At 51.0% G+C, this 18,215-nt stretch overlaps 1 protein-coding gene across 1 annotated transcript in view; it reads left to right on the forward strand.

Moving 5' to 3' along the window:
• Nucleotides 1-18,215, forward strand: part of DPH1 (diphthamide biosynthesis 1) — a 106,075-nt gene that overhangs the window by 58,115 nt on the left and 29,745 nt on the right. Inside the window, 2 exon segments of the mRNA XM_061561927.1 lie at nt 12,225-12,381; nt 17,636-17,736. Of these exon segments, the coding sequence (XP_061417911.1) occupies nt 12,225-12,381; nt 17,636-17,736 (258 nt within the window).

Here is an 18,215-nt window from a genome sequence, read left to right on the forward strand (position 1 = left end):
GTGGCCGGCCGTGCTGTTGTAATTTTTGTTGTTAAAACAGTGGTGTCCCCCCCCCCCCACCACATCTTTTCTTTATCTTCTTGGTTCTTTCGGTAAAGTCACGTAACTTTACCGAAAGAACCAAGAAGATGAATCCCTGCAGTCACGAAAGCTTTAAATCGAAATCTTTTCTTTAGTTTATCTTCTCTCTCAGCTCCAGCGGGAAACCGTACTCCGATTATTTAGTCCCAAGCGTATAACACAACTGGCCCCATGTCGCTGCGGATGACTTTCGCTCGTATCACAATCGGGCCCCAATTGTTTGACGCAGTGGGAATAGCGGGTGGGGGGGGGGTGGGTATTCTTTTCCTTACAGATCGCCAAACAGGGCTTCAAAACCACTTAAGCGGCTCGCGCAGTAACGCGCAACTCGGCGTTCCCTAACAGCAGCGTGAAAGGTAACATGCGTGTCTGGTAACATACGTGTCTACCGAGTGTGGCTCAGTTTCCCGAGGCACATCACCCGAGGCCCTCCCAACTCCCCCCCACCACCCGCCATCTGAAATAAGCCCCTTTCTACCGAGCGCAAAGAGAGACGCCGCCAATGACGGAATTGAACGGCCGCGTCACTAAAACTACAAGCGCAGAGTTCTTTTGCCGGGTCAAAACTCGTTCCCTTGCGGCACCCGTTGAGTGCCACCCGTCACCCGTCCTTCGCCTGCACTAACGGAGATGGCCGTCATCTTTGCGGCCCGTTTCGAAGCGGTCGAGGCCTTACGTGGCGCGATCTCTTTTTTTATTTTCCTCCCAACGCGAAGAGTTCCCCCGGTGGGGGTAAAGTTCGGATCACAACTGCAGCTCTGCAGTTCCCCAGGCAACTTTCCTCGCGCGGCCTTCCGTCTCAGCAAGCCTCGCTCGCCAAGCGAGCCAGGTCCCCTTAGAACTCTCTGCCAGGTGCCAGAGCGGCAAAGGTAGCGCGGTACGGGCGGCGCCGTTGGAAGTTTTCGCTCTCACTCCCCCTCCGCCCCCGCGTTGGTTACATTGATTCCTCAAGGAGCGCCGGGCCGATAGCACGTGGGCAGTAGAGGGGGGAGGGTCTGACGGTGGAACTGTTGTGTGGCGAGCATTGCTGTTGGTTGGCCACTTGCCAAAGCAGCACTTACCGCCCGAAACATATTTTCGTCCTCCTGCCACTGAGTTACCACCTTCGCCGTTGTCGCGATCATCGTTGCCATCATCATCGATCGCCATGGCGAACAATCGGTCGTCGCCCGTCCGTAATGGTTTGGCGTCGAGGGTGAACGCTTAGGACGCGTTAATACTGGCAGGAGTTTTGTGTTCGGTAGTTTTGTGTTATTGAGATGCATGGGTGAGTTGAATCTGGGCTGTTTAACCGCTGTGGTTCATCACAATCTTCCCCCTGGCTCCAAAAATTCAAAAGAAATGTCGGAGTTTTTCATGGCAATACCACGCAAGAGTAATGTTTCTGATTGACGCTGCCCCATAACAGGAAGAGGTCCGGCCGAGTGGCTCAGAGGTGGAGGGAGCGGCTGGCACGCATTAGGAAGGCTGCGAGTTCAAATCCTATTTGGTGGTTGAGTAAAAATAAAATGACAGCAGAAAAACAAATGGAGATTGATAGTCCGTTAATATTCTAAAGGGAATGCCGCAGTGGTGTACTGCTTCACTCACTGGACTTAGATTTGGCGCGGCAGTTTAAACGATGGGGCAAGATTCTTAAATCCCACCCTGCTCTGTCCATCTGGCAGTATAAATGGGTTCACCAAAGTTAAGTTGATGGACAGGAACGCATTTGGTGAGGCACTCTGTGTGAGTCTGCGGCGCTATGTGTGATTCTGTGGTGTCTCTATGTGAGTCTATAGGTCTCTCTGTGAGTCTATGGCTTTGTGAATCCAAGGATATCTATAGGAGTCTATGGGTCTCTATGGGAGTCTATCGCTCTGTGAGTCTGTGGCTCTCTGTATGAGCCTGTGGCTCTATGTGAGTCTATGGTTTTCTGTGAATCTATCCATTTCGGTGTGAATCTGTGGTTCTCTGTATGAGTGTGTGGCTCTATGTGAGTCTATGGTTCTCTGTGAATCTATCCATTTCTGTGTGAATCTGTGGGAGTCTGTGGGGTCTTACTGTGAGTTTATAAGTCTCTCTGTGAGGCTATGGCTCTCTGTGTGACTCTGTGTGTCTCTGTGGGAGTATATGGGTCTCTATCGGAGTCTATGGTACTCTGTTAGAGTCCGGGTCTCTGTGGGAGCCTATGTATGGGTCTCTGTGGGAGCCTTTGGCTCTCTGTATGTGGCTGTGGGTTTCTGTATGAGCCTGTGGCTCTCTGTGAGTCGACTTGAAGCGATGGAATCCCAGGTGTGGGGGGCAGTAATAGAACATGAGTGAGGACCGTGTGAGTTTTTGCCTCCTCGGTACAGTGCACTTTAGTGCTGTGGGGCATCTAAGATATTGAGCGATCTGGGCCTGAATAAACACTTTGGATAGGAAAGGGACTGAGTTATGTGTGTAATATTTACTGCGTCACAGTGTTTTTTCCTTCCGCCTACTTCCCTTTACCTCCTGCTCCACACTCTCGGAGGTGTTACATTTCTCATCATCGAGGCAGAGCGAGAGTCTCCCCACGTGTGTAATCCGCGGGTCGGAGCCGAACACGATGCCACTAGCGGTGGCAAGTTTTAGGCGATGGCAATTTCTGTACAAGGTTCGAAACAAGTGGACTGTGCGATGATATCCTTGTTTAATAGCCGCAGTTTTTGGTGATGCTGCTGCTGCTGCGTTGGCAGTGGTCCACGAGGGCAATTTACGTGCCACGAAGAAGGGGCCATTTCCCGAAACGTTGCCTTTTATGTGTTTCCTTTTTAATCGACGAATGTGTCGAGATTTTATTTTTTATTTTTGGCGCAGTGTTCACGCTCGTGCCTCACAGCAGGACGGAGAGGGGCTCGCTTGCTTCCCGACTCAGGCGCCTTCTCCGTGTGGAGTCTGTGCGCATTCTCTCCCCCCCTGTTCTGCGTGGCTCTCCTCTGGGTTCTCCGGTTTCATCCCATAACTAAAAACATGAAAAAATATATAGATACACAATGGCATTGGTGTTGGCCAAAGATCCCACTGTGGCAGGACCCTCCCGACAAAAGGGTCTTCAGACGTGATGTATCTTTCCTGGGTGATCAAGCTCCGTATTATTATGATTATTATCATAACATTGGTTCGACTCAAGTGTTGCTGTCTTAGCCGGTACCGGTAAGTAAAATATTTTCTCCGGCTCCATGGACTAATGGTCTCTCGCATGCACGTACAGTCCACATCGAGCAATCCCATGGTACGTTGGGGCCGGCGATATGAAACATGGCTCCGCTGGCTGTGATCTTGTGCTACAGCTAGCCACCTGCTGTGCCTGTAATGAGGCCTGAGTGGAGATGCATGGTTCTCTGGGGCTCGGGTGTAAATTGCTGGACTCCTCATCACCTGCCGCCCCCTCCACACACTGTGAACCTTTATATATATTTTTTTGGGTTTAAAAAAAACAAGCCCGGTTGCCATTAAAGTTTCATTTTTTTTTTTAACAACTTGAGGGTCCATGAATAAAACATCTCCGTGATCACTCGTTGCCCGTCTCACTTGCCGTGCGCGGGCTCGCAAATAATGCATGCAGCTCGCCCGTCAAAAAACCACGGCGATGATTGTCGGGAGTTGCGGAGAGGCTACGAGGGGGTCCGTTTTGGTTTTTGTAAAAATGTGGCCGAATTTCTTACGCACCGTACGTTACCGAGCGTGCTAACGCGAAGGGAGGAATGAAAACGGACGTGGCTATGCGCTGTCCCGCCGACGCGCTGGCGTTGAAATTCGACGTTTTGGAAATCGCCGTTTTGTTTATCCTACAAGCCGACGATGGCGTACGTAAAATGTGCCGTGAGATACCCTTGCAGCCGATGCAGCCGGTTAATGAAGTTGTCACGCGATGAGCAAACGTGCCGATTTATCCCCACTCCAGCAGCAGCACAACCGGTGGTGCTGTTGCTTTTGAGTGATCTCTCAACATTTAATTGGCGTGCAGACGTTTTGCCGATAGAACCGGCATCGTCAGGCAGCGGGCCAGAATAGTGAACATTTCCTCCAGGCTTGGGCATTAAGTAGGGGATGTAATGTCATCATTGCACATCAACAAGGGAGCAAGGGAGCAGCAGAAAGCGATGCGCACGGCTACAATTTTGCCCAAAAATGTACATTTGGCAGATTGTGTTGGCACATTGTGATATCATTTTGCAGGCGTGTTTTGTAACTTTGATCCTTGCCTATGCGTCCACTGTTCAATTTTAATGTGCAATTTGTATTGAGGGACTGCCGTGTGTTGCCTTGGTGTGGTCCAGGGACGGTTTTTGTTGTTGGTTTTCATAAATGGCATAGTTATTTATATTTTTATGACTTGAATACAATTTTTTCTATGTGGCACTCCTATCGTGGTTTATGAATTGTTTGCTGTACCGCCCCATACTGGACATCTGTGGGAAAAAGAGATTCGTATCTGATCGGGTTCTAAGTAAAGATTCTGATTGTGACATTTCATAAACTCGACGTATTCTTCAGGAATGCTGCCCGGCAGAGGAAACGCAGAGACACTCTTAAAATCCTCATTTGTAAATAATATTAAAAACCCAATTGCCAATGGAAAGAGGTTAATGGGTGCAAGTGCACGTGCTACCGTGCACGTGCACGCTCGCTGAGGAAGTGTTTTAGGCCAAAAATAGGGCCTCGATATTAAATTAAGGAACGGTCCGAATTTTGTTTACGTGTCTCTAATTCATCTGGAAACCGGAAATGGCTTCGCTAATTTACCGTTAAGTTAATTTGAGATTCGGAAATGCATTTGCGATTCACACCGTGCTTGAGTTGAATTTCGAATTCCGTTTTGTCATCTTGCCGCGCTAGGGTTGTTATCCACGTGTTTATAATTTCCCCCGCGTGTGTTCCAATGCCAACCCGAGTAAACTGTTCCCACGTAACGCGCTGGCTACCGTCGTACCAGCCTCTCATTAGGGCACCTGTAAACCCTCCCTGCCCATGTAAGGCGCTCGCTGCTCTCGTATCGTCCGCTTTGGCCCAGGTCGCCATTGAACGAGAGACGGCTCGTGGGGGCCCGACTCGAAATAAACTGACTGGCGCGACGTCACGTACTGCGAAGCCGTGACGTCACTGTTAGCGCAGAACGACGTTCGACGTTCAAGCCGAGCGATTGTCAACAATTCTAGATTTGAAGCTTTTGTGACTGCAAGGATTCATATTCTTAGGTTTTTTCGGTAAAGTCACGTAGGTAAAAAATGAAAATTAATATAAGTAAGATAAAATAAAAATCACGACGTTTTTTATTTTACTTTTATTCATTTTTTACCTACGTGACTTTACCGAAAAAACCTAAGAATACGATTGTCAACAGTCCGAAAATCCGAACAAGACCCCAACAGTTATCCTTAATTACCAACGGTCCAAAACCCGGCCTTTTTTTTACTTGCCAAAAACTCATCGCGGACGAAGACGCGCACCGATGTTTATTTGTTTGTTTATTTATTTCAATGTCGACGATTGACGATCGGGCTTCATTTGATCTCACCTTTACAATGCGGAGATAATGAAAACGTATCGCCCTGGCACGTCGTCTTCGTTATTATGAATGAATTTGTAATGAAGGCTGTTCTGCTTGTAATAAAAAAAAGGACATTTTTTCTTCAAATGCTAGAGGGAGCGGGTTGTGGTGCCGGCAGGGGGTAGTGGTGTGGTAGAGGGAGAAAAGTGGGAGGAGGAATGGGAGCGAGAGGTCCCTTGAGGTTAGTATTAATAAGGCCTCAATGTAATATATCATCAGCATACATTTTAATCATATGTTTCGTGTAAGAACAACACGCGGATGAAACGCGCGTACGGCCTGCACCTGCCGCCGTAAATCCCCACAGGCAATTAGATGGCGCACAATTGATGTGCGGCGTTCTTGTTGTTTACAGTCGCCAATTTGTCTCGGTCGCGACGCACGGCCGGGACCGCCGGTTTCGTCACCGCGTCGCCCAAAAAAAAAAATGGTCACATTGAGTTTTTTTATCGAAACTTGCTCTGTTGTCATTTTGTATCAGTTGTTGTCTGGTGGGGAAAGGAGACGTATACGACCCGCGCCACCGTGCGTGTTACGTCCGACCCTGCGCCCCCCCCTTTCTGTACGCTTCACGCGGAAAACGACTTGGAAACGGCGCGGGCTCCCGATCTCCGGCTCAAACACGCGTCTCCTGCGCGCTTCGCGCTCGCCGATGGGACGCGCGCCCCCACATCGTTCCAGAATGCCCACGACGCGATCGCGCGGCGCCAGTAATTCACCGGCCCGGCAGCTGGGCACAGACACGCGCGCACGCGAGCTGACATCGCTCGTTCAGAAGTGGCAACCCGAGCGGACGCTTGCCGTCGACCCGCGCGCGCTTTAGGGCAGCCTCGTGACCCTCCCTCATGCCCCCCCCCACCCCCCGCTGATTAATCACACGGGGCCAGATCGGCGCGCGACCCTGCGACACGCGCCGTCTAATGCGGCCCTCACTCGCCGATAAGGACTGACGATAAATCACATTACAGGTACTGCATCGAGATGCATGTCGTGCACACCGGCACCACCACCATACCCCCCCCCCCCATACCCCACCCCCCCCCCCCCAAAGACAAAGATCCCCCCGTTTAGCCTTTACACACTGTTAGGGCAAGTGCTGTTAGCGAGTAACACCTATGAAGGCCAGAACGGCACACCAGGGGGTGGGTGGCCAACACCACACGTGGCCGCCTTAGTCTCCCCAGTGGGCGATGTTTACAGAGCACTCATTTGAGGCTGAGCCGACCTCGGAGAGGCCCAGGACCAGTTCAAATAAATCGTCACTGGTGTTGCTGGCCGTGAGTTGCAATCGAACTCGGGTCGGCGGGTTCGCAGCGCGCTAACTGCTACACTACGGCTCCCCACCATATCTCCCCCACCTACCACCGCCATCGCCAGCAACTCCCCCCCCCGTGGACAAGCCCCTGCCACAGCGATAAAGGTCGAACGTGATGCATCGCGCGTTTGCCTCGAGGAGGGAAGTGGGGATGGGGGGAGCTACCAGAGATGGCGTGGAATGCACCAACGCGGACTTGATGCATTGCCGCCCCCCCCCCCCCCCCCCCCCGCTTGAACCGCCGGGCCTGGCACGCTCCCGTCGGCGTACCGACGTGGGGCTGGCTCGCGCGCGTGCCCACGTGCGCCGCCGCCGCCGCCGCCGCGCAGCTTGAATTTGTGTGTTTCAGCAGGAATGCGGCGGGTAACCGTTTCGATAGATCACGCGCCGGGGTATGGGCCTCGGTGTGTCTAATTACGTCGTTGGATTTGCATACGCAGCGCATCGAGCTGGGATGGGGAGGGGGTCCGCTAGTTGTGTGCACGGACTCGCGAGGGTCTGTCCGGGCAGATGTACACAAGGCGTGTTTGAGAAAGAGTGAACGAACAAGAGAGAGCGAGCGAGCGAGCGAGCGGTAAAAACCCTGTTTGTTGTTACCGCTTAATTAGGCCCCCATGACCTCAGAGAGGGTGATGGATGATGATGGTGGTGGTGGCGATGATGATTATTGTGATAAAATCTTCAGTCGAAATCGAGTTTGATTATTATTTCGCATTTTCCGTTTGCGAAACATCAAGCCGCTCGTTAGTTAAGTTAAAAGTTAAACTTAAGGAGAACTCTGGTAACAACAATCGAACAATGCTTCCGATTCACTAAAATATGCATCCATTTTAAATTGTGTTGATTGTTAGTAACATGACATAAATCGAGGTATGTTAATTCTGTAAGCCCCACATCCCACTGCTGGTGATCCGTTGATTAAATATTTTTTACAAACTCAGGATCACGATTCGATTCCAGATTGGATAACAAAAATTTAATTACATTGTGGTGAATGTAGCAGCCCCTACTGGCTGCGAGGGTCACACGAATGCGTTAGATACGTCTACGAAATGGACGTAATTTCTTACCCGTGGGTATCAACGGTGGCATTGTAAGCTCAGGAGACGTCAATCGATGGATCAATGCGCACTCCCAATTCTGCCTGCCATGGGCACTGTACACATCTGAACGTAACGTTTTAGTGGCGAGCAGAGATCTAAAGATAACCATGCTACCCTCTGTTGAGCTTACAATACACGCATCACGTGCGTAAGAATCGGTCGTTTTAAAGTCCTCGCCTACCATGTGCTGTGCATGCTATTAGGCGCTTTCACAGCAACGCGATTCTTTCATCAGGTAACACTTCGCGCAACGCCAAATGCGTCCCGTTATAACGCAGAACGCGCCGCCTGTTATAACGCGGAAACGCGTGCCGCTATAACGCAGTTTCTGAGCGGTCTGATGCAGTATGGGGGAATCATCTTCTTGGTTCTTTCGGTAAAGTCACGTAGAAGGGAAATAAAAAAAAATTAAACATAATAAAATAATTCTCACGACGTTTCGGCCACAACGCAAGCAGCCGTCCTCAGGTGAAGACCAGGTCTGTCGGGGAGACAGCGTATGGGGAATGATACGGTAATGCGGCGGCAGTTGTTTGTCCCGCCATCTTACTGCGTGGTGTGCGTAGTGGTGCATTGTGTCTTACCAAACGTTATCGTTACTACATTTTTCATGGGGGGGTATTGTTTTTCGCTGAAGTGATTTCACTTAACGCTACACTTTCCGGGAGTGCATCTACTACCGCGTGAAATGAGGACTTCCTGTTACCGGTTAATGTGACTTTCAGCCACCAGAGGCGCTATAGCATTCACCCCCAATGTTACGCAAGTCAATTACACAGGTAGGAACAACAGTTCCACACTGCCCACCAGCGATTATTTGTCTGTCTGTCGTGCATAGCCACGCCCTCGATTTGTATTTCATAGAGCGCTTCGGGCGGGCTCAGCACCACGTGACGCGCCGCCCCACGCAGCTTGCGCCGCGTGACACGGATCGCACAAATGCGCTGTCCAACCAAGTTCCTACCTGCCCACTCCGATGGAACGTGTTTTAGTGATGCTGCTCCTACTACTGCTGCTGTGGTGGCAGTGGTGGCCAAATAATAACAAAGATGGTCAACACATGTGTCCGTAACACTGCCTCAAAATATATTATAATAACATGTATTTTAGCATTTTAAAGCCACAGCGACATTGGATAATCTTTTTGATAGGTAAATATTCGATTATTGCATCGAATCGTGACCCTAAATTGAAGCAGTTCATTAATTGTGACAGCAGGTTGGAGGTGGGTGAGAATGGTGAATCATTAAACACCTAGTTTATTATCGTCGTCATCATCGTCACATACCTGTCAACCCCTTATCAGTGCCCTACCTTATTAGAGACCAATTCAGACCTTATTGGTCACCCCGTGCCCCTTTTAAATCTTAACGTTCATCCTACAAAGTCCCATCACAAGGGAGAAAGACAAACAAATAGACAATGATGTTGTTGCCCGTATTAAAACTGCTGTACACTCTCGGGGCCTGAACTCAATTTCCCTGTACAAGAATACGGGTAATCAGTATGGGTGGACAGGTACGTCGTCAGAGGCTATATTTCCATAATAAATTATATGACACATGCCACTACTTACATTGGAACATTTTAGCACAGCAAGATGCGTGGCCAGAACCACGCCAGACCGCCTTTGTCTCCGATGTTCACACACTGCACCAGGTATTTAGGGCTGAGTCGACCTAGGGGAAGGGCAGGACCAGCTCAAATATTCATCACCGATGTTTACCGTGAGCAGGAATCAAACTCGGGTCTCTGGGTTCTTAGCCTAGTGTGCTATATATGAAGACAAATGTCCCCCGTATAGCCTTAGCAGACTTGGGGCAAGTGCATTTAGCAAGCACCTATGAAGGCCGGCACGGCGCACGAGTGGGTGCGTGGCCAGCACCACGCCCGACCACCTTTGTCTCCCCAGTGGCGATGTTTACACACCGCACCAGATACTCATTTGAGGCTGAGTAGACCTCGGGGAGGCCCGGGATCGGTTCAGATATTCGTCACTGGTGTTGGCCGTGAGCGGAAATCGAACTCGGGTCGCCGGGTTAGTAGCACAGTGCGCGAACCACTGCACTATAAACACTCCCACACACACACAGATGTTACGTATCGAGGCTGTAATGAATCGTCAATTCTGACCTTGGAAGGTCACCTTTGGTTCAGATGCTCGACCCTTGCGGAGTAATGGGCGAGCGTAACGAGTTACCCGGCCGATGTTTTTTGGTGGTTGCGCACGTACACGCACAAGACCGTGGTTTCTTAGCCTCCGTTGCAAATAAGCTCTGGGACCCAGTGATAAACTGCCGTCGCGTCAACCCGTTAAGGTTAGGTGTTGAGTTGGCATTCAAGGTCCGCGGCGCTTGGGGTTAGCGCCTAGCGGTGCGTGACAAACCTCCAGAGAGCGGAGCAAGCGATTTGCCTTGGAGCGCTCCACTTGCTTGATCCGGCTTGCGGACGTAAAAGGTACCTTTGAACTCGGGAGCACTGAAACGAGCGGAGCGCTTGTGCTTGTGCCGCTTTGGAAGGGCCGCTTTGCTCCGCGGGTTCACGGTTCGAGTCTCGCGGTTAACCCGTCAAACATACGACGCGCTGTTCGCTTAACAGTGGATGTTGATGACCCCGTGACCTCACGCACCCCCCCTTCCCCGAACCTTTATCGCGCAGTCGCTACGGTAGCATGGTGAGCGAGCCCATCCCTCTCCCTTTACCCCTGACCCGTGTGAGCGCCGCGTTTTCGGGCTTCAGCCCCTCGCAATTTCTGTCGTCTTCACCCCCTCCCCGTCCCTTTATTAGTGCTCGCTCCTCTGTACTGCTGGGCTCTTTTTAGAATTGGTTTTAAATGACCCGCGTGACGTAATTCACGAGAGTGGCGCGCCATTGTTTGCCGGCGTCGCGGTCCACGTTTTCCAAATGTGAACATTGACACTGAAGAGAAAACAAACCCCCCCCCCAATTCGCTACCCTCATAGTCTGGTGCACTCTTGCACCAGTCAGTCTGTGCTGTCAGCTCCCTGCCCCTGTTCAATTCCAGGCTACGCACCTTTTCTCCTCTCTCGTGGCTGTGAATAAAATGAATGCCTTACTCTTTGGTTTTTCGGAGGCAACACAAGCCTCTGAAACGTCGTTATTAATTCTAATTTTTTTACCTACGTGACTTTACCGAAAAAACCCAAGAGTATGGACCCTTGCAGTCACGAAAACTTCAAATCTAGAAAAAATGAATGCCCCCCTGCTTTTTCTGTACGGCGTACTTGACGTATAATTGCATTCAGATTCCGCTTCATGAATCCACTGTTTTAGGCCTATCAATGAGCACAGAGACCCATTTGCTCAAATGCAGAGAACTGTCGTCGACTCAAGTCCAAGTGGGAGACTTTTTTTTGTCTTCTTGAAACCGGCACTGTATACAAACGAAACGTATCCCATTGTTTGTGTACAGCGTCCCGAGATGTGAGCACATTTAGACTCCGCTATATAAATCCACATTGTATTGTAATTGTATCGTAGCTCACGCAGCGTGCGAACGTCAGCCCTGGGACCTTGTGTGGTCCATGGGCCAGAAGTTAGCCCTCCCACCCATTCGCCCTGAACGCGCCCGATGTCATCGCATCTCCACGAACCCCGCCGACCTTGGGGAAGAGGAGACCTAAGGCCAGCTGGTGGTGGAGACTGTCAGGGGAGATACAGGAGGTCAGGAGGTCGCCGCGCGTCTCCCGCGCAGCAGCTCTGGGATCTGGCAGTGGGTAAGGGGGGGGGACGGGGGCCGGGGGGGAATGCGTTGGCGGGGGGGAACGCGATGGTTGTGGTGTAGTGGTTAGCGCGCTGCGCTGCGAACCTCGCGAAGCAGAGACGATGGGATGGAATTCCAAAGTGGAGTGATGCAAGGGAAGAGGCAGAAAGAGAAGTGTTTGATTTGCAGTGTGGTGAGTGGGTGAGTGAATGAGTGAGTGAGTGTGGTGTTGTGACCTGCAGTGTGATGGTGGTGGTCGAACACGGCATTGATGGAGGTGAAAGTCAGTCTGTTCGACCGAACAAATGCAGCGAACATGGGCGGAGGAATCAACGAGTGACATTTACTGGCAAAGTAACCATGGTAGTGGCAATGGAAGAGCAATAGGGCAGTGGATTAACCCTGTATCTGCCTGTCTGCCATTTGTCGATCGTGACTGTGCAGGTACGATCCGTACAGCAAGGTGTTCACGCGCGAGGAGTATGACCACGGGGCAATGAGGGCGGCGAGGAAGGACGCCATCGCTGAGGCCGCCAAGGCGAAGACGTGGGGACTCATCCTCGGCACGCTCGGCCGGCAGGGCTCGCCCAAAATCATGCAGGTCAAGTGAACCGGCGAGAGATGAGGAGGTGACCGGCTGGCCCGGTGAACTAGTACGCTGGAGTGAATCGCTGAGTATGTGTACGTACGTACGTATGTTGAGTGTCCTTTGGCACCGTCCGTAGCCAACCGTGCTAATGGCAGGTGCCGGATCATCAGTTCATCAATCCGACGCCCTGACCGCTCTACGTTGAATTGTGTCGGGTGCAGTGAGAGGGGCTTAAGAGGACCAGATGTGACACCGGCATTGGGGAGGGGTGGGTGGGGGGGGCGCTTCCGTGTGGAGTGTGTGGGGTCACACGGGTCGAGGCGCGGTCTCATAATAATAGGTAAAGGTGCAGCCCTGCAATAGCGTTGCTCACCCCGCTGCTGGCGGAAGAGTCTCCAATGCAGAGTATTTTGGGCCTGCTCTTGCATGCTGGTCACAAGTGTTGGAAGATGTGAAAGTACCCCGCCCCCCCAGCCCACACACCACATGCATCCTGCCGATCGACTGGCTGCAGAATCAGAATCTTTATTTGGACTGAATACGGAATCCGATGAGCTATAAAGCTCTTTCTCATCGATGTCTAGTAGGGGCAGGTCAGCAACTGCTGGATGGATAGAGGCAATGGGGAGAGTGGGGGGTGGGGGGACGGCTGGAGGCAGGGCAGAGGAGATTTAAGAAACTTCCACCATTGTTATCAACTGCAGGGCGCCTATGAAATACAGACTATCAGCTCATGGGGTCCTTCCTGCTAAAATAAATAAAATCTGTATCTAGTTATTTAACCGCCACACCGGGAGATCGGGCCAAACCGGCAACCTCTGGATTGCGATTCCAAGTGCGGTAACGATTACACCGCGGCAGCGGCCCTGAAAATAATGACCGACTTATGGCCCTTCTCCGCACTCGTTATTTTTTGTGTTATTTTTAGTTTGTTTTCCTTATCTCGTTCCCAATGTTATTGCAATTGTGCTGTCACCGGTCACGTCATATCTGAGAAGGAACGTCTCTACGGAATCATTGCAGTGCATCGCAGTGCAGCAGCGGCACCACCACTTGTTAAAGAAATGGCCCGCGGTAGGATACGTCACAGACCTCCTTCTGAGATCCATACAAGTGACCTCTTTCCCATGTGCCCACCTACAGATACATGTTCATCGCGTGGAAGTCAAACAATTCCCAGAGCTGGAATTTACCAAATTAAGTGAAAATAATAATTTAACGTGATAGTTTTTTACCCTCCCCCCCCCTCTCCCCTATGGTCACCGGTGACCCGGCTGAGACCATCGAATCACTAAGTCGAAACCCGCAGAGGGTGCCAGTTTAGGCACCCTCTGTGTTTTGTTTAAATTAACAATTTGAGGACATGTGACGGAATAGGACATAGAGTTCCCCAGTTCTTGTGAAATATTACTTCACAAGCAGTGTCAAAAACCATGCGTCTCTTGCTGGCAGGTATGGTGGGAGGTAAAAAACAAAAAGCTGTTAAATTTCTCCTTAATTAATTGTTCTCGACACAAGATGTACCTGTCGGTAAGGTATTATATTCGTATTCGTTTGGAATTTCAATCTCATAAATATTGGGGGGGGGGGAGGAGGGGGGGTTTCGTACAAGCTGCTTCAACAGTTGCAATGTCTTCTGCCCGGAATGTTGATGTCTCCAATGTTTGGAAGAACGCACTCCACGGATGATGATGATGGTGATGGTGATGCGAGGTCAGACGGAGAACCCATCCGCACGGGGCCCAACTAACCTTGAGGCGGACAGTGTGTCAGACTTCTCAAGGTCACCGTGCGATAACCACAACCTCTGAGCCCCTCTTCCCTTTCTCGCGCAAAATAATTGGGGAGCCGATGCGGCGGCTGCGGCGTTGGCCGTTTTCTCGCGATTGTCAGCGCGAGCGGCAAGCGCATTGGCTTACAAAAATGGAATTGCAGAAAGGAAGAAAAAATGGGGGGGGGGGGGGGGGGGGTGGGACAGAAGCCGCTTTGTCGTCTGAGCGATTGGAGATGAAAGCCGGTTCTCAGTTTAATTTCTGTTACTGCGAGAGCCCCCCCACCCCGCCTCCCCCCACCAAATTTATTTATTTTTATTATAAAGCTCGCGGAGGTCGGCCGCACTGGAGAGCCCTGGCCGGTGGGTGCCTGCGCTGCAACTGGTAATTATGCCGTTCCTTTTCGGCGCGCTTGCTGGAGACTTTATTCCTCTCATTCTTTACGGAGTGCCCTGGGGAGCCTGCAGCCTGTTGGGCTGTCACCTGCCGGCAGTGTTAGATGAAAGAGGTGCTTGTGGGGGAGCGGGGGGCGTCTTTACCCCTCCCTCCCCCGCCCATCTCTCTCTCTTCTTCCTCTCTCTATGCTGGTGCTTGCTGGGCCAGACTGTATTTGTTCCCAGCTTATGTCTCCTCGCAAGATACCGCCTAGATTTTTTTGTTGTTGTTGGTGACAAATGAAAGCGAGAACAGAGAGAGAGGCAGATTATTATGATTATTTTTTCTCTCCTTTCTTTCTTCGCTAGCTTGAACCGCATTAGAACTTTGCACCGCAGAGGTCAACGTGAAGCATTTAACGATGCCCCGTGATGGCCATCTTGATGAATGAGCTGGGCAGTGCAGTGAAATGTACATCAAGCTTTCTTACATTCTTACCAGGATGAGAACTCAAAAGACCCAGGAGGAGGGTCTCGTATGCGAGAGCGCGAACCTGTGTTCCAACGAAATGACTCAAAAGCAAAAACAACTAAAACAGAGCGAAGCAATGAAGGTGAATAGCAATCGGTGCAAAAGCAATCACGTGGCGAAACTAAATTGTATTTCAGACGATAAATCATCGTCAATTCAGCGTCAAACCAACGTCAAATCAGACCTGAACTTTAAATTCCCCGCATCGCGAAGTCGTTTGGGGCGATTGGTTGATAACGGCACAGACGACAAAGCTAAGCGAGAGTCGTACACGAACAACGTTAAACGGTGTGTATCAGAAGCAATTTGCCGGTGAAGATATCAAAGCGTCGAGGGTTTAGGCGTACGTAAAGCGTGGCGAGAATACGAACCTCGTGCAAATTGCGTGGAGCCGATCGGCCGCCTTTAAAGTACCGTTTGGTGTTGCCCCCCCCCCTCTCACCGCCCAGAGCGCTGCGGAGTGATGACGAATACCTACTCACTTCTGTCTTTCTACACTCCTTTGGAACGGCTGCACAACAGAGAGAGAGAGAGCCGGCCTCGGGAAAGACCATTCAGTTTTATCTCGGCTCATGAACATCTCTCAAATCTCCCCCCCGCCCGGTTTAATAATGACGTGTCCGAATAAGGCAACGGACGAGCGTCAGGGTGTGTTTTATTTTTAAATGTTATTATATTTAAAATAATAATTTAACAATTATTAATCACCTTCATCCCCCCCCCTCCCCTTTTTATCCGGTAAGGCCCACTGAGCTGGGTAGCTCGTTTTCAGAAGCGACCTGTCCACAAATGGTTACTGAACGAAGTGGCTTATCACGTGGACATTCACAGCAGCCAAATACTCTTAAGCGCACGCTTGATTCTAAATGCGGAGAGAAAATACCGGAAGAGCCGGAGAAAAATCCACGCGACCACGGACGGGGAGGAAATATACGACAGGCATCAGGGTCGGAGTCGAACCCGCGCGACCTCCTGTGTACCGAGCGAGGTGGTCAAAACGATTGCAGATGCCCCGTGCCCCCCCCCCTCCCACCGCTGTTCTCCCCCCGCGCATGCATCCTCGCCAGCCCGCCTAGTGGCGCGTCTGAATTCTCGTTGTTTTCCCAACGATTGCATGTGGCCCACCCTTCGCGAAAGTGTTTATTATCCTCCAAAGCCACGTTCGCGTTCGTTGTCCAGCAGCGTATGCCTGTGCGCATTTCATTAGTTCACGTGGGTGCTTTTTATTGACCTTGTGGATTTTTTTTTTTGTTACGAACAGAATTAATTTATTTCACCTTCGGTATTTGTAAACGTTGGACCCCTACCCCTACCCATTCTCCCACCTTGAACTGTTTGTGTTTGAGCAACAGAGAGAAAACATATTGAAACACTACATTAAGTGCTGAAAAGTAAAAAATTACTTAGCCATTACTGGCCTCGGTCAATGATGATCTTTGGGATAGGCTGCCCAGTCGTTGCACCCTAAGTGTGACAGTGTGCCGTAGTTGCCTCTCTAATTGCCTACTGTCGATCCCACTGCTGGATGAAGGTGCTCTAGTACTGTGTGTGTCGTCAGGGTTTTTGGCCATATTTCAACATGTACGGATGTATGTACGTTCAACTTCTGTCCCACCGTACGTAGCCAACCGTGCTTAGCGGAAGTGCCCGTCAGTTCGGGTTTAGTGACCGGTTAGGATATCACGTTCCAACAATGTTAACCGCGGCCGCAAATCAAACTCGGATCACCGGTTTCACAGTGCAGTGCCCGAACCACTCCACCCAGTGACATCTCATGTCACTGTAATTAAATCGTTTAATTCCTTCATTCGTTAGTTCGTGGGCAGCGGCACGCAACATCCAGGAGTGTCGCTCGGCGAGCCTTCGCGTGGCAGTGGTTAACGCTCCCTGCTTCCACGACGTTCGCCAGCGTTCGAGTCTCGCTCTCGCGATTGGTATTGAATTTCTACCGCGGTGTGGGTGATGTATCGCATGGTAAACCTCGCCCTTGAGCGTGTCAAATACGTACCGATGCGTAGGGTTTTTTTCTTCCTCCCCAAGCTGGGCTGTACAGTTTTCCGATGATGTGTTTTTTGGGTTGTTATAATAATTAGCACAATTCATGATGTGCGAATATTTCGCCAATTGGACGCGATGTTCCATCGAGAGCCCGAAGACATACGCCAGTCTGAACCTAGTGAGAGCCTGAACCAGGTGAGGGCTGAACCAGATGAGAGCCTGAACCAGGTGAGAGACTGAACCAGGTGAGAGCCTGAACCAGGTGAGAGACTGAACCAGGTGAGAGGCTGAACCAGGTGAGAGCCTGAACCAGGTGAGAGACTGAACCAGGTGAGAGACTGAACCAGGTGAGAGCTTGAACCAGGTGAGAGGCTGAACCAGGTGAGAGCCTGAACCAGGTGAGAGCCGAACAACATGCAGTACAACCCCAAAAAACACATCAGATAGCTGTGGTCAGGGGCAGGTGGGTTAGTGGGGTGGTGTCCCAAAACGCCAGGCCTTTTAAAACAGATCCTTAGAATAATAACGTTCGGCAACCCGCTGTGTGACACCTGCGTCGCTCTGTGTTGTCCATCGTTGATGTCGCGCAGCACGTGGAGGACAGCCTGCAGAGGGCCGGACGGAAGTGTGTGCGGCTCCTCCTCTCGGAAATCTTCCCCTGCAAGCTGCGCCTCTTCCAGGACGTGGACGCGTAAGAGTGCCCCGCACCACCCCGCGTCGCTCCATGTCGTACGCTCCGCTCGGCACGTTCGTCGACGAGAACCCGACACTTTATTGACGGCACCATGGCCCCTCAAATGAACCGCGATGCCTTGCTGATCTCGGTCAAGGAGCATCAACCACGCGAAATCCAGTCATCCTCGCAGCAGCGGCGGTGTTTTGTCTAGCCGTCGAACAAAGACGGTCACCGCATTGCATACTTTTGATGCTCTTTTGTGGCCGTCTAGAACACTCTTCCTTCCGATATGAGGAATCCACTGGAGCTATGCACTTTTAAATCTGGATTGAAAACTTATTTCTTCAGAACGGCGTTTGATGTTAAGATTGTTGTCCTTCACCCGCACCGCTGCTGAGCACGGTTGGCTACGTACGGTGTGAAAGAAGTTTAACATATGTACACACAAAGAGGAAACTGCGCGATGGGCGACATTTCGTGGAAACGGGACTCAC

Source organism: Lethenteron reissneri, chromosome 28 (assembly GCF_015708825.2).
Source record: "Lethenteron reissneri isolate LAM-NWPU_2019-01 chromosome 28, ASM1570882v1, whole genome shotgun sequence".
NCBI lineage: Eukaryota > Metazoa > Chordata > Hyperoartia > Petromyzontiformes > Petromyzontidae > Lethenteron > Lethenteron reissneri.